We start from the raw sequence: 15,926 nt of genomic DNA, 5'->3' as shown, positions 1-15,926 counted from the left end.
GTAAATTGCAAAGCCAAGATTCATTTCCAAATAGTCTACTTGTTTCTGCATTATATTCTGTGGATGTAATTGTGTACACAAATCCAGATGAGTATTTTGTGCATAGTGATATTTTTTTTTCTAAAAATGAGGTTCAGAAATTTTCACCTATTCTCAAGGATATAAATAAAATTCAGTTAAGAGCAACTATACATTAGACTAAGAAAAATACTTAGCAAGGCAGACTTCAGTTACTACCTAAGTCCATACTAGTTTCTTTCTCTCATTCATTCGTTCATTCATATTTTTTTTTTTTCCTGAAAGAGGGTTTCTCTGTGCAGCCTTGGCTGTCCTGGAACTAGCTCTTGTAGACCAAACTGGCCTCGAACTCACATAGATCCACTTGCCTCTGCCTCCAAGTGCTGGGATTAAAGGCATGTGCCACCATACACAGTGAGGCATGGTTTCTAACAAACGTGAAATAGGATATAAAGAAGACTGAACCTGGCTTGGTAAGATGGCTCACCAAGTAAAAAGTCATGCAAGCCTAATGACCTAAGTTTGATTCTGGAACTCTCAGTGGAAGGAGAACCAGCTTGTAAACTTATCTTCTGACCTCCATACATGAGCTTTGGCATACTCTGCATGAATGTGAACACACACATGGAATAGTAATAAATACTTTTTTTTATTTATTTAAAAAGAAAAGGTAATCCAGGCATGGCACAAGCCTGTAATCCCTGCACTTGAGATGTGAAGACAATAGAATCAGGAGTTCAAGGCCAGCCTCAGCTACATAAGATCCTGTCTCAAAAAGGGGGGGGGGGGGCCTTATACATAGAAAATTAAAGAATAAAAATCGTACATATTTTTTAAAGGTTAAGCATTGAGTAAAATTGTACTAAATGTTTATGTGAAACATTCAGAATCTATTCATATTCATTAAATTTGCTAGTTGGAGAAAAAGATAATTACAATGAATGACTTTCAATTGATCTTTATAGTATATACTGGTTAAATATTTCTCGTTCAAAAATTTTAGGACCAGAAATTGAGATATGAGAAAACTTCCGAATTTAGAATTTTGCTTCTGGAACATCACTGTCTCAAAACTCATTAAAGTAGTCTATTCAAAGCTTAAGTATCATGTCACCAAGCAAAGGCTTTAGATATCAAAAAATGTGGGTTTCAGATTTTCAGATGTTCTAGCTTATGGTCCTAAGAGTATTTGAGGGTTTGGGGCGGGGGCTGGGGATTGAGTAGTGTGCCTGCACCTAAAAGCATGTGACCGCTATAACATCCTCTTGTTCCACAAGTGACACATGGAGTGTGAACAATATTTTAGCACAAAAGACTAGAGGCCAAACCATGTTGCTTGTGGTCACAGGTGTATTTGACCAATTCTTAAATAGACAATTTTTAAAATATCCCATTGTACCTTTAATTAAATATATATCTTAAGTATAAATATACCAAGATTGTCACAACTAGCATTTCACTAATCGTCATAGTGTGTTTTAGGAGTTTGGTTGGATGTTTGCAGACATGGTGTTGCTAGGAAGACTGCAGGAAAATTCTCAGGTTTCTTCTCATCGAGACTTTTCTTTAGCCGGATGGTGGTGGCATACATCTTTAATCCCAGCACACAGGAGGCAGAGGCACACGGATTTCTGTTGAGTTCCAGGCCAGCCTGGTCTACAGGAGAGCCAGGGCTTTTAACAGAAAAACTCTGTGGTCTAAGTGAAGAAAGAAAGAAAAGAAAGAATTTTCTTTCTCATTGTCCTTTTAAAACTGACATCTTGGTGTTCCCTGCCCTGACTACTAAAGTTAATATCTCTTTGGTTGGGACAGAAAGTTTTTAATGAGTTAAATCTTCACTTAGACCATATGCCTGTAGACATAGCACTGTGAGCATAGTGCTCCAAACATTGCCACATGTGGTAAATTGTATCCATTTGTTTTTCAACAAATTTAGACAAGATTATGTGGAGACTTAACAAAACAACCGTCTTATGAATTCATCAAAATTATCCTGTTGATAGTTTATCTAAATTCTATTTAATACTGTTTAACTCAGTCCTTTTATTATATGAATGGATGAAAAGTCATTGACGAATTTTCTATTGCTTTGTAGAATAAGAGGCAATAAAATGAATAGTTGTCTCCAGCTTTACACAAAGAAGTAGTTAAGGATTGAGGAAAGGACTCTTACTAACAGAATCAGTTATTTAGAGTTCATGGGATGTAATTATTACTGGTCTCATGGGAAAATTCCAGATGTCAGTGTTTGTATAGTGTAATTGGAAATTGCTGTTTAAGAATAAAAGATTATTTTTGTCCTTAAAAGTTATTTAATTTCATTAACAGCAAAGTTAAGTGCTGTTATTTCTCCAGCACTCCATTTCTGTATTGATAAATGACACATTTAAATTTGGGAGTAGCGTGTGTGTGTGGGTGGGTGGGTGGGTGGGTGGTGGTGGTGGTGTCTCTGAGTACAGGTCTATGCAGCCCTGGCTGGCCTCCAACTCAGAGATGTGCCTGCCTCTGCCTATCAACACCTCACATATTTAATATCTAGTAAACTGGTCAATTAATAAAGTATGGAACTCTGTGATACTTGTTTTTATTTTTTCTTTCTTTTTGAATGTTTGTTTGTTTGAGACAGGTCTTAACTTTATAGCCAGGGGCCTTGAACTCTTTATTTTCATGATTCAACCTTCTGAATACTGGAATTAACAGGGGTGTGCCACCACGTGCACCTCATCTGTGATTTTTTTGTTTAGGGTTTTTTTTGTTGTTGTTTTCTGTTTTTGTTTTGGGACAGGGTTTCTCTGTGTAACAGCCCTAGCTGTCCCAGAACTTGCTCTGTAGACCAAGCTGGACTTAAACTCACAGAGATCTGCCTGTCTCTGCCTCCTGAGTACTGGGATTAAAGGTGTGTGTCACCACCGCCCGATATCTGTGAATATTTTTAAAGGAGAAAAAACAGTGAGCTGGGGGTATAACTAAGAAGAATGCTCACTTAATGTAAACAAGGGCCTAAGTTCAATACTTTGCACCACAAAAAAGGAAAATGTTTGATGGGTTTGCTTATCTCTACTGTATAATAATTGCTTATAGATTAAGAGAATTCAAAAAACAAAGTACAATTATCCCATGCCTTTTTTCATAACTAATTTTTCTTAATCTGTTTATCTTTTATTGAAATTGCTTTTTTTAACCTTTTGTCATTTCAGGTAACTGGAGGTAAAGACAAACAAGAATTATCAGATATACCCGAGACTTCTAATTTTGGGCTCTCTGATGTCACACATGCCCAAAGTAATGGATCTTGTATTCCCAGTGAAGAGAAGACCTTCCTGAACACAAAGATGGCTTCTTGTAATGACTCTGTCACACAAGCCACCTTGACAACAGCTTATGATGGGGCCGGCAGTGAAGCAATGATGTGTCACAAGTCTGTGTTGAGCACCCTTGAGAACAAAGTTGATACTTTTCATCCATCGCTGCTGATAAAGACAGGTGCAGTACAGGATGCTATCCAGTATAGCAGCCCCATCAATAACAAATGTCCTCCTTCTGCAGAAAGGACAGATGATAACGTGGAATATATGATGATTAATCTGGAGCCGGTTACTCTTGCTCTCGAGAAAGCTGCCTGTGTACCAATACATACAGAAGTAAATACAGCTGACAAACCTTCAGGCTTTAATACTGAGCTGGTTAAACAAGTGTCTCCTGCCTTGAATATTCAGTATCCTGTGTCTCAATTGGAAGAGGCACAAACACAGTGCCCTAGGGACATTCCTTCTCTTGCCATTTCAGAGTATAGAGAGAGTAAGTGTCTTTCTGCCTCCTCTGTAGAAATGGAAACAGCTCCTGAAAGCCTGTGTCCAGTACAGAAAGAGATTCCTCCTCCAACATCAGCTAATGGATTGATAACTGAGGCACTGCCATTAGTTAAAAGTTCTAGCTATTCATTAGCCAGTAACAAAACAAAATGCCCACAAGATGCCTCTCTACAGACTCAGAATGGCTTCAGCATGTCTATAAATGAGGTTCTAGAACCATCACAAGTTAAAGTAGTATCATCATCAACCTCTGCTACCCTGGGAAACAAACCGTCCCTTAACTGTATTCCAGCAATAAGTAATATATCAGAAGTACGGTTTAATGACAAGAGTAGTCTAAACCAAGAAAAGACTTTGCAAATACTTAATTCAGTATTTTCCAAACAAGCTGATCTATCTATGAATAGGGAGGAGGTTAGCATGGAGTTGTCAGGGGAATATTCTGATACTAACCCAACTTTAATGGTATTACCACCAACAAGCCCCAGGGAGGAAATGTCAGCTGGTGAAATTGAACAATTGCAGAAGACCCCAGTGTCAAATTTAGGACTGCAGAGTAGAACTGAAGATGAGGTTGAACCAAAAGTACAGGTGAGCCTCATAAAAAACAAAACAATAAATTCAGCTAGCTATATCTCGGTGTATGCTGTGGACCCCAGAGAACCATTAAAAGAGACACAAAGCAATGATTTAAAGCCAGGTCCATTAATACTTTCTAAAGAAAATTGTGCCCCTAAGGTGGCAGAAGAAGTTAACTTTCCCTCAGACTTTCCCTTTGGTACTCTAATAGAAGAAGTATCACCAGCTTCTAGTCCTGATCCCATAGTACAAACTGAAGAAACACAACCCACTCCATGCTTAAAACTTCATGGTACACAGTCTGAGAAAAGTAGTGAGTTCTCCCAGATTAAGTCAGGAGATTTAACTGTAGCAGAAAAAGAAAATTCTTTTGTTGGTCCTAAGACTTCAGTGGGACAAGATAAGTTAATTCAAGTACAAGTGCAGCTCTCTGCAGAAATGCCACAGGTACTAACCAGTGCAGGAATAGAAGACAGAGTAACTGTACCAAGTGAGATAGCTGAGTTCAATGTCCCAAGTGAGCAGAATGAGAGTTTATCTTTTTCAGAAAAGGTACAATGCCATGATATAGAATTAAACAAGCCCACCTCACCCCCTAAATATGGAGGTAACTTCAAGCCTCTTGAAAAACTCTTAAAATCAGGGAACTCATTGCAGGCAATTTGTATAGAGAACAGAAATCTGGGCATAAAACGTTTTGCCTTGGAGTCCAGTGTACCCTTATGTAGTACTAGAAAAATTGTTGAAAATAAGTCTTTGGCAGACACATTGGTTTCTATCCCCAGTGTAAGTGAAATAGTGAATATGTCATTAAAACAGACTAGCTCTAAAAACAGTAAGAAAAATAGCTCTGACAGTGATTTAAGAACAGAGGCTGATATTCATATGCAGCCTGGGTCTGTGAACTCTGCCTCCATTGACAAAAATGAAGAGTTTGTTTCTTCCTGTGACAGTGCTCAGTGCGCCTATTACACAAAACCAGTAAGTGTAGAGCCGGGGTTTCAAACACAGGAAATACCAGTAGTTAGAATGGCCAGTTTACTTCAGATATTGGAACTGATTACATGAAGAAAGAATGGATCTCAGTGCTGTTGGCCTTCACTCATCACTCCACATCTACAAAAGGTGAACAAAAAACAATCCATGTGCTGCAGGACACATCAAAATGTGAAGAAAAAAAGCCCTTGAATGATGGAGTTTTCTCCCAAAATGTTCGTTCTTACCAAAATACAGCAGACATAAGTAAAAGTATCAATGAAGAGCCTTCTGCTTCCTTTGTCCCAGAATCCATTGACTCTGTTTGTGACATCTACAAGGAACATATTGTCAGTGAAAGCCCTAATATGGGACATAAACCCAAGGCAGATTCTAAGCACTGAGCAGGAGTACAGAGATAAGTGTGAATGCTTCCACATGCTATGGACCACTTTCTGGAGATACTGACCCGGATTCTCTAGATTGTAGAAACTGCAAATTAGATGTAGAGAATTTGTGTACTTTGGGAGGTGGTCATGCAAGCCACAAAGAGCTGTAAAAGATAGCAGTGAGTCTTTCACAGGCTTAAACAACATTGACACTTGGGTCAACTCCAGCAAAATTTCAGAGCTGGAGACACATGTTCTACCCAGAAGCTGGGACACAGAATCATGTCCTATCTCAACAAATGACAAGTGTATGCCACGCTACATCCAGATCCCAGATTCCAGTGGTATCTCCAGGACTTATGCTAACTTTACTATAACAAAAGAGTCCAAAGATACTACAAGAACATTGCATAGCCTGAAGAGGCATCGGAATTTCACTGCAAATTGCAATAGCCTTAGCTCCTGGACTAGCTCTTGGCATGTGACAGATGACCTCACGCAGAATACTTTAGACCTGGAGTACTTGCGTTTTGATTATAAGCTAAAAGAAATACTAAAAAAGGGGGATTCTCAGCCATCTTCCCTTTCCACCAACATCTTCCCTAAGGAGTCACTTATCCGAATCTCGGTTGAAACATGCCCTTCAACACAAACATCTGATGCCTCGCTTCTGCATCTACCACCTAAGAGCAGAAGCCCCATCCTAGTAACAGTTGTACATTCAGATACCAGGCCACAAAGTCATTGTAAAAGAGACCACTCGCCCAGCGATCTAGACAGTTCCTCTTGGAAGGAGAAACATAGCCAAAGTAGAAATCCTGAAAGAAATCAGACTATTCCAGTCCATCTCAATAAACTGAAATACAATAGTACTTTGAAAGAAGCTAGAAGTGATATTTCACTTATTCTAAATGAATATGCTGAATTTAATAAAGTTATGATGAATAGCAACCAAACTGTTTCCCAAGATAAAGAGTTAAATGTAGCTTCTTCAGAAGCTTGTCCACAGGAGACATGTCAGCCAAGACAGTCGGCATCCTACAAAGATGTGATCACAGACTTGTGTGCCACTCTGCATATCAAACTAAAAGGAGTTATGAGGGAGGCTTGTAAGAGCCCTTTCAGGTTCTACCTCGTTGAAACAGAAGATAAGTCATTCTTCTTAAGAACAAAGGTAAAGTACCAGCTTAATCTATACTTTGTTATATTCTAATTTTTAGTTTAATAGTAATAAAATTTTATGCTTAAAAAGATGGTACGGGATGTGATATTTAGGTTTTAATTTTCAGTTTTTGTATACTACATGCAGGTGTTGTTCAATAACTCAGATGGAACATAAATTCTAAGAGGACAGAAATGAAAAGCTAATGGTGAATCAAGACTAATGCTGCTCTTTCCCCCAAGTTAGGCTTTACTACGATTTCATCTAGTTTTCAATGACCACATTTCTATACATTCTTTTTTTTAAAAAAAAGAAAAATTATATTCCAGGTTTGGGGAGATGGCTAAGTTGTAAAGTACTGACCATACAAGCATTAAAGCCTAAACACAGCACTCATACAAAAAGCTGTGCACATGTCCGGAAATCTAAACAGTGGGGAGACAAAGACTGGCAGGTCCCTGGGGCTTGCTGTTCATCATTCTAAGCCGAATAGGTTAGCTCTAGCTTGATATAGGGTGAGAGACCCTATATCAAAGTGGTGGAGATCAATAGTAGACACTTGATGTCAGTTCTGGCCCCCATGTTCATAACATAAAAATCACACACCATAATGTCTTTTTCATTGGTGTATAGAATAGAGGAAGATGGGTAATGATAACTTCTAAATGAAGGCATGTCTACCTATAACATTTTGTGAAAAGTAATCTTTGTACTAATTCAGACACATAATACAAAGGGCTTAATGTTGCAAGAGATAAAGCATGAGGGATGGCAAAAAGACAAGGTATGTATGGGACACAGGGATCAGAAGGGACAAGAGCTAAGCAGGGGGGAAGACCTGATTAATACTACTGAGCATAGAGTATACTGCCAAGAGATGAATTGGGAGACATTATGAGCCATCCTAGGAAGGGGCCTCACTAAGATAACATATTTAGACTTCATCCTGAGGTTACTGGAAGAACTCATAATCTTAAAAATAAGTAGCAGGGATTGGAGAAGTGGCCCCAGCAGTTAATACCTCCCGTTCTTACAGAGGACCTGGAATGGGTTCCCAGCACTTACACAGTGTCTCATGACTATTCATGGGCAGCATTTTGTTTCTTTATTGAGTGTATTAAAAATATTGACAGTATTTACAATGTGGCCATTGTTTTAATGCAAAGTGCATGTTTGTACAAAGGTTACAACTTCTAATTGAACATTACTAAAATAAAACATGTAGCCGGGCGGTGGTGGCGCACGCCTTTAATCCCAGCACTCGGGAGGCAGAGGCAGGTGGATCTCTGAGTTCGAGGCCAGCCTGGTCTACAAGAGCTAGTTCCAGGACAGGCTCTAGAAACTACAGGGAAACCCTGTCTCAAAAAACCAAAAATAAATAAATAAATAATAAAATAAGTATGCATTCAAGAGCACAATGTTTGTTGGGTGTGGTGTCTGGCACCTGTAATCCCAGCACTTGGATGGCTGAGATAGGTGAATCCCAAAAGGTTTGAAGCCAGTGAAGTTACAGAGTGAGATCCTGTCTTAAAAAAAAAAAAAAAGTACATGTTTTTTAAGCCTTGGAAACATCCTGAATAATTCTGGCAAGCCCTGATCTATTCTTTAGTGATGGGATATAGACTTGTTTGTAAGATGAGAAGGATCTGCAAACAGTGACAGCTCAATCTTCAGTATTTCAGTTGATTCTTTCCTAAAAGAATTTCTTCAAAAATTATGCCGTCCTTTTGAGTGCTGGTGAGATAGTCAGAAGTTTATCTGTTTGGGTATTCAAGGCAGACAATGTAATACATTATAAAGACAATAAATGTTCTGAGTGGAGTATAATTGGGTGTGCAATGGCAAGCCATAATCCTTCATGAAGAAGGATCATATATGTGTGTCACAGGGACCAGTGGTAGTGCACACACACCTTTAGTCCCACACTTGGGGAGCAGAGGACAGGCAGATATCTGAGCCCCAGACCAACCTTGTCTACAGAGAGTTTCAGGAACAACCAGGGCAACACAGAGAAAACCTTTGGGGTGGGGGACAACAAAACCAAAGAGTCAAAGGGAGATTGGATTTTAGGAAAATCTTGTTGCACATTCACCTTCCCAATGAAGCTGCACAAGGAGGTGCTCTGAGGAAGGTCAGAACATGCAGTCCCTTATCAACATGCCGTTTATGTTATATAGGGGATAGCCAAGGAACAAATTCTTCAGATTGGTTCCGATTAGTGATAAAGAAATGCACTGGTATGTTGCTAAAGGTTCTAGCTACATATTACAAGTAATGACCATTATAGAAACACAGCCAGCAACCCTGTCCTGTCTCCCTTGAAAGTGAAACTTAATTTATGCGAATTAGTTTAGACTTTTTAAAACCAGCCTTTGATATTTTGTAGTCATAAACTGCTTCATCTTCAAATTAAAAACTTCTTGGGCTGTAGAGATGGCCTTAGTAAGAGAAGGCACCTGCCACCAAGCTCTGACAATCCTGATTTGATCCTCCCAGGACCACATGATAGGAAAAAAAACCAAATTCCTGAAAGTTATCCCCTGGCACGGCATGTGTGTGTACCTACTTACATATATATACACTAGTTTTATAGCTAAAAATAAAGCTTAAATCCAGTTTATAGTAATATGTGCATGTGTTTATTTTAGTAGTAAGACCAGTAGCTATGTTGCCTCATAAATAGGGCTCGCTGTTTTTGATGTAGTGTTAAATATTTTTGTTTGCTTCATTTGAGATGTGCTGCTAAGTAGCAGTTAAGTACAATGATCCTCAATCTCCCAAGGTGCTGAGATTGTATGCACTACCAGGCCTAGCTGGTGGCTTCTTGGGGCTGGAGAGATGGTTCAGTGGTTGAAGAGCATCGCCTGCTCTTCCAAAGGTCCTGAGTTTCAATTCCTGGCAACCACATAGTGGCCTCACAACCATCTGTAATGAGGTCTGGTGCCCTCTTCTGGCCTGCAGATGTTACACACAGACAGACTATTGTATACATAATAAATAAATAAATAAATATTTTTAAAACAAAATAGTTGTACCTTGGTAGGGCGTGGTGGCACATGCCTTAATCCCAGTACTTGAGAAGCATAGGCAGCCGGATCTTGTGAATTGAAGCCAACCTGGTCTATGTAGTGCATTCCAGGACATTCCAGCCAGGGGTTTACAGAGACCTTGTGTCAAAAAGTAATAGCTGTTTGTAAATCTTTCAGAGCATTCTCAAGAAAGGAGGCCATACAGAAGCGGAACTTCTAGATTTCTGTCAAGCTTTTCAAAGAGAGACTGAGACACTATTAGTTATCATCAAAAATGAAGACATAATATCACATTTGCATCAGGTAAGTTTGGAATCTCACAGTAAAAAAATAAATTCTAGGCACTGAAATTGTTCTGTATTGTGATTCATTGCTGCTATTCTGTACGTTCTGTGTAGGGGAGTAGCTGACATATACTTCCATTTGCTGGGAAGATAGTGGGGGAAGGTTCAGTGTGGCATACTCATTTAGAATCACCCAGGTGTCTGTAGGGCAGGTTGATGCCATGTTAACTGAGGGAGAACTATGAAAAAAATGTGAGCCAGTGCTAAGTTTTCTCACTTGAAGAAATCTTTGTTACTTGATGTCTGACTATTAAGAAATCATGCTTTAAAAGGACTTAGGATTGGCTAGTTGATAAGAAATAATTACTTGTCACAAGAAGCGACTTGTGGACACAGGATAGTGACAGGAGCTTGGTGGTATTGGCACCACCAGGTGAGCTGGAAACAGAATGAGTTTGTGTGACTTAACCCTTTATAGGTCCCCTAAACTTCAGACATGTTCTTTCATGAGCTATCTATAGCGCTCTTTTTAATTAATTTTGATGAGCTAATGGCTACTCAAATGGTGAGAACTGCTCTACGTGTGTGGCAGCATTGTCAGTGGTTCTGGCTGAAGTATTTACAGCTGCTCATTGTCCTTGAAATCTATGAGAATGTTAAATGTGCCTATATGTGTCTTTCTTCATGGAAATCCTTTATGTCTAACAGATTCCTTCTTTGCTGAAGCTGAAGCATTTCCCCAGTGTCATTTTTGCCGGGGTGGACACCCCTGAAGACATTCTGAATGATACCTACCAAGAGCTGTTTCGCTCAGGCGGCTTTGTGGTATCGGATGATGATATACTAGAAAATTTAACATTAGGTTGGTCTTTAATTTTGAAATCTAGGCATCTCAATTTCTCCTTACCCAGTGACATGAATACCGTTTCATCAAGAAATTATCAACTCTAAAGAAATCATTTACCATATAATTGAAGGCTTACTTTGTGTCAATTGCTGCACCAAATCCTTTTAATGTAGTTATTCTTAACACAGATCAGCACTATTTTAGGGCTTTGTGGGGTTTTTTGTTTGTTTTTTGATTATTTTTTAAAAATCAGTTCTCCATTTCTAATGGCACAAGGCCTCATATCTTAATATTAACAAAAATCTTTTTTTTTTTAAAAAAAAAAAATGGCTTCCTGACCAGGCAGTGGTGGTGCACACCTTTAATCCTAGCACTCAGGAGTCAGAGGCAGGTGGATCTCTGAGTTTGAGGCCAGCCTGATCTACAAAGCAAGTTCTAGGACAGGCTCCAAAGCTACACAGAAAAACCCTGTCTCGAAAAACCAGAAAAAAAAAATGCCTTCCAAAAGTCATCCTGGTTAATACCTTGAACAGTCTAATGTAGAATTTACTTTTTAAACGTGCCTTAACTCTGATTACATCAGAATAATTTGAATACCATTTCTCAATCAGTTTACCTTCATCAGCATAAATTCTTCATGGAAACTAGGTTAATAAAAATAACTTTTCTACTGCACTGGACTACTGCTTCTGTCTGTCATGTGGCTGGTTCAGAGCTTTAGCACGTGCCCCTTCACAGTTGTTTCCCATTATAGTGTGACTGGGTAGAACTGGTTTGAGGAGTCTCAGGTTATGTGTTTCTGAGGCTGGACATGGAAGAGGTGGAGACATGGGTCTGATTGTTCCTAAGTGACAACTAATGGACCTTGTAGAAATAAAAACTAAGACATACCTTCTTTTTGCTGAACTTATTCTACAGTTCAACTGAAGGAAATTGTCAAAATCCTGGAGAAGCTAAATGAAAATGGAAGATGGAAGTGGCTGCTTCACTACAGAGAGAATAAAAAGCTCAAGGAAGATGTCAGGTATGTACATGTGGAGAAAGGTGCACGTACCCTAGTCCCAGTTTTCTGTGTGCCTTAGATTAGTGTAACTCCAGCACCACAGCTACAAGAACGGTGTCATAGTGAATATTAAAGCTTGGCTTCCTAAGATTTAGGTCTGGATAGCTTTGGAATTTGTTTTTTGTAATAGGGCATCCAATGAGAGTTGTATTTACAGCAACGTCAGTAGCTAAGTCAGGCTCTGCTGCCATATGCAGAAATATGGTGAAATGTGAGCTTGGTGCTGGTGCTTTTTTGGATATTGATTCTTATTTTGAGTTGTCAGGGTATTGATTTAAACAGTAGGCAGGTTGCCGTAAAATCTAAAGCACTGATTTATTTTGATTGCTTTTAGAAAGTTTTTTGCAGCCCAATCAGTGCTCCTTCCTCTCCTCAGTCCCTCCCAACCCCCACCCCAAACACATACATCTCTTCAGAAAAGTGCAAGCCTTCCAGCCAGGGGATTTCGAGTTAAAGCAGTGATTTGTGTGTGTGGTTTGTGTGTGTTTGTGTGGGTTACACACTCTTGCACGAGCCTGGCAGTCTGTCAGGTATCTTCTATCACTGCCCATCTTATTTTTAAGAGAGGGTCTCACGAATCTGGAACTCATGGATTGAACTTGGCTGGTTGGCGGCCAGTGAGCCTGCGCCCTCACCTCCCATTGTTGGAGTTACAGATATGTGCCACCACACCTGGCTTTTTACATGGATGCTAGGGGTCTAACTCAAGTCCCTATTGCATGTCCAGCAGGTACTTTACTGACCACACCACATCCCCAGCATCAAAGCAGGGATTTTTTTAAAAAAGAAAATTAGTTGATTTGGCTCAAGAGACTTGGAGTCTATAAGAGTTTTTTCACGTTCAAAGTGTGACTCCAAGTTCTCTGGGAACAGTAGGAAACAAACTGAAGTAGATTGAGAAAGGATAAAAGGCACCAGGTACTAGATACTTAACATGGAACAGTCTCATTCACACTTGACCTGGTAATACCAAGAAAACAAACCTGAACACAAGCAAATTACTAGTTTGAAACTGAACATCCATTCCAAACTTTGAACGCTAAATTATTGAATACTTTTAACACTGCTTTCTTCAGACACTAGGAGCAAGTATATTGTGTGAGTATATGAGACCATTAAAGACAGTACAGGCTGTAGAAATAGCAGTTAGCAGCACTTGCTGCTCCATCAAGAGCTTGGATATTAGCACCTGTATTCGGTGACTCACAACCATCTGTAACTCTAGCCCCAAAGGATCCAGTACCCTGTTCTGGCCTCTATGGGCACCTGCACATCCATGTCACTTACTTTGACATACAGGTGCATACAGACACATAGATTATAAACAGAATAAAATTTGAGGTTTTTCTTTGGGGCAGAAGCTAGCCAAGAGAAGGCTTGCTAACAAGGTAGGGATAGTGAACCAAGCAAACCTGTCTGGAGGGTTTGGCCAGGAACTCATAGAAGATCTTGCTAACCAGCTTTTTAAAAGATGGTGTATTGATGTTTTGACTGTATGTATGTACCGTATGCATGCAGTGCCCCGGAAGCCAGAAGAGGGCATCAGATTCCCTCAAAGGTGGGAACCACCATATGGGTGCTGGATCAGACTAGTGCTCTTAATAGTGAAGCTCTTCATTCCCTGCTAACCAGCATTTTAGAGGAAAGGCTTAACAGCAATACTAATCATGTATTAAAGCTATCAGGTACAAACCTATAGGTAAATAATTTTTTTTTTCTCTAGGAGAAAAAAAAAGGAAAAGTAAGATTATATAGAGGTAAAAAATTAAAAGTCTGGCTACTGCTTAGTTTCACTGAGATTGGTAATCTGACCACAAAATTTAAGTATGAAACATAAATTAGATTAGACCAGTTGCTGTCAAGTATGGCAGCAGAGTCTAATCCCAGCACTAAAGGCAGAAATAGAGGGAAATCTCTGGATGACAGTAATAAGCCAATCTGAATTATGGAGCAAGACCTTTAGGTCACCCCTAAGAAAGATTTGTTGTTTTACATATAATTGGTGCAAATGTCCACTAAGATCAGTGAGAAAGCATAGTTGTAATTGTATAACTGCCTGAGAACTTTGAAGGACCTTTAGTTACCGGTTGAAGTAGCAGTAACTACGTGGGTTGTGTTTGTCTTGGGCCTGAGATTTTATATATATATATATATAGTTACAGTCTATATTTTCAAAGGAGTTCATTATTGTTGTAAAGTTTAGAGGCAACTAATCAGGACAGTGCATACATATTGGCCTTTATGCCATAAAAAAGAACATCAAGAAAAAAGGGGCAGGCTCTTTGAGCAAGTGTTGTTTTAATACAAGTAGCTAAAACTGAAAGCAAAGAGCTAGAGAGATGAAGTTCAATTCCCAGCACCCACACTGGGTGGCTCACAACTGCCCATAACTCCAGATTCAGAGTCTCAGACACTCTTTTGGACTCTTAGGGTGCACATTCTTTCACAGATACACAATTTAATAACTTTTTCTTTTCAATGAAAGCAAGAAAGCTACTAACATTTCTTTCTCTTTTCCAGGGTAGATTCAGTCGCGCATAAAAAGAACTTAATTCTGAAATCATACCAGAGTGTAAATATCATTGAATTGCTTCATTATCACAACTGTGACTCTCCATCACCAACAAAAGCTGAAATTTTGAAATGCTTGCTAAACCTGCAAATTCAGCATATCAGTGCCAGGTTTGCTGTCTTCCTAACAGGTAAATTTAATCTGAGTTCTAATCATCATTTCTCAGTTAATGCTAAAACAGGACAGCTCTAGAAATATCCTTCCTAAGTAGTTATTGAATGCCTTAGATACAAGTGGGATTACCCACTGCTATTAGTGCAGTGTGTTTTGACAGATTCCCAGACCAGATGATGCTTGCCAAGGAGTTCTAGTTAATAGTCCTCTAATATTATCAGGTCCTACAAAGTACATGTTTCTTTTTCACATTTTCTGTGAGCCTTAGCTGCCACCTGGTTTACTGAGAACAGTAGTGTCCACTATGCCCCTTTCCTCCTCGTTCTACTACCGTATCTCTTAGTGCTTCTCATTCTAGTGAATTCTGCTACTCGAAAAAAAAAATGGCAATACTGGCTTTTTGTCACAGTTTTTCTTCTTTACAGACAAGCCCACGGCATCCTCGGAAGTCTTTGAAAATAGTGGAATCCTTGTTACAGATGTAAACTACTTCACTGAAAATATACAAAATATAGCAGCTCCATTTAAGAGTAGCTATTGGTAAGGACTTTTTGTAAAATTCCCAGAGTAAGCTGGAATTACTGGCAGCAGACATTGCCATTGAGGGAAACAATGTTTAAAATGGCTCTTGAAATTCAAAAGGTTTTTTTTGTTTGTTTGGTTTTGTTTTGTCTTTTTTGTTTTTTCGAGACAGGGTCTCTCTCTAGCTCTGGAGCCTGTCCTGGAACTACTAGCTCTTGTAGATCAGGCTGGCTTCGATCTCAGATTCACCTGTCTCTGCCTCCTGCTGGGATTAAAGGCGCACATCACCACCGCCTGGCCTGTTTTCTATTTCAATGTACTTAGCCAGCCTGGGTTGACAAAGGAGATAGTAAAATGAATGTATAGTTGTCCCAGTTATGAGTATTTCTTAGTCATTTATCATATCGATTTTGTGTTTCTACAGGTGATTAAACTACATTTTGGAGTTGAGGCTAAGCATGGAAGACACCAACAATAAATTAGTATTTTCCTGTGTCTGAAAAACTTCAAATACATACAAACAATCCTCATTTGAAAAAATCCATGTTTCGTTTTTATAC

The 15,926-nt window shown here is 39.1% G+C and overlaps 1 protein-coding gene across 1 annotated transcript in view; it reads left to right on the top strand.

Moving 5' to 3' along the window:
- Window positions 1-15,388, top strand: part of Tasor2 (transcription activation suppressor family member 2) — a 42,954-nt gene extending 27,566 nt beyond the window's left edge. The window contains 9 exon segments of the mRNA XM_038335530.1: window positions 3,216-5,463; window positions 5,466-5,780; window positions 5,783-5,938; window positions 5,941-6,947; window positions 10,142-10,267; window positions 10,957-11,110; window positions 12,014-12,119; window positions 14,679-14,860; window positions 15,270-15,388. Coding sequence (XP_038191458.1) covers window positions 3,216-5,463; window positions 5,466-5,780; window positions 5,783-5,938; window positions 5,941-6,947; window positions 10,142-10,267; window positions 10,957-11,110; window positions 12,014-12,119; window positions 14,679-14,860; window positions 15,270-15,388 — 4,413 coding nt within the window.
- The last annotated feature ends 538 nt before the right edge of the window (window positions 15,389-15,926 follow it).

The sequence above is a fragment of the Arvicola amphibius genome, chromosome 6, assembly GCF_903992535.2.
Source record: "Arvicola amphibius chromosome 6, mArvAmp1.2, whole genome shotgun sequence".
Classification (NCBI taxonomy): domain Eukaryota; kingdom Metazoa; phylum Chordata; class Mammalia; order Rodentia; family Cricetidae; genus Arvicola; species Arvicola amphibius.
Note: the sequence above shows the minus strand (reverse complement) of the source record. Positions and strands in the feature narration are given on the sequence as shown.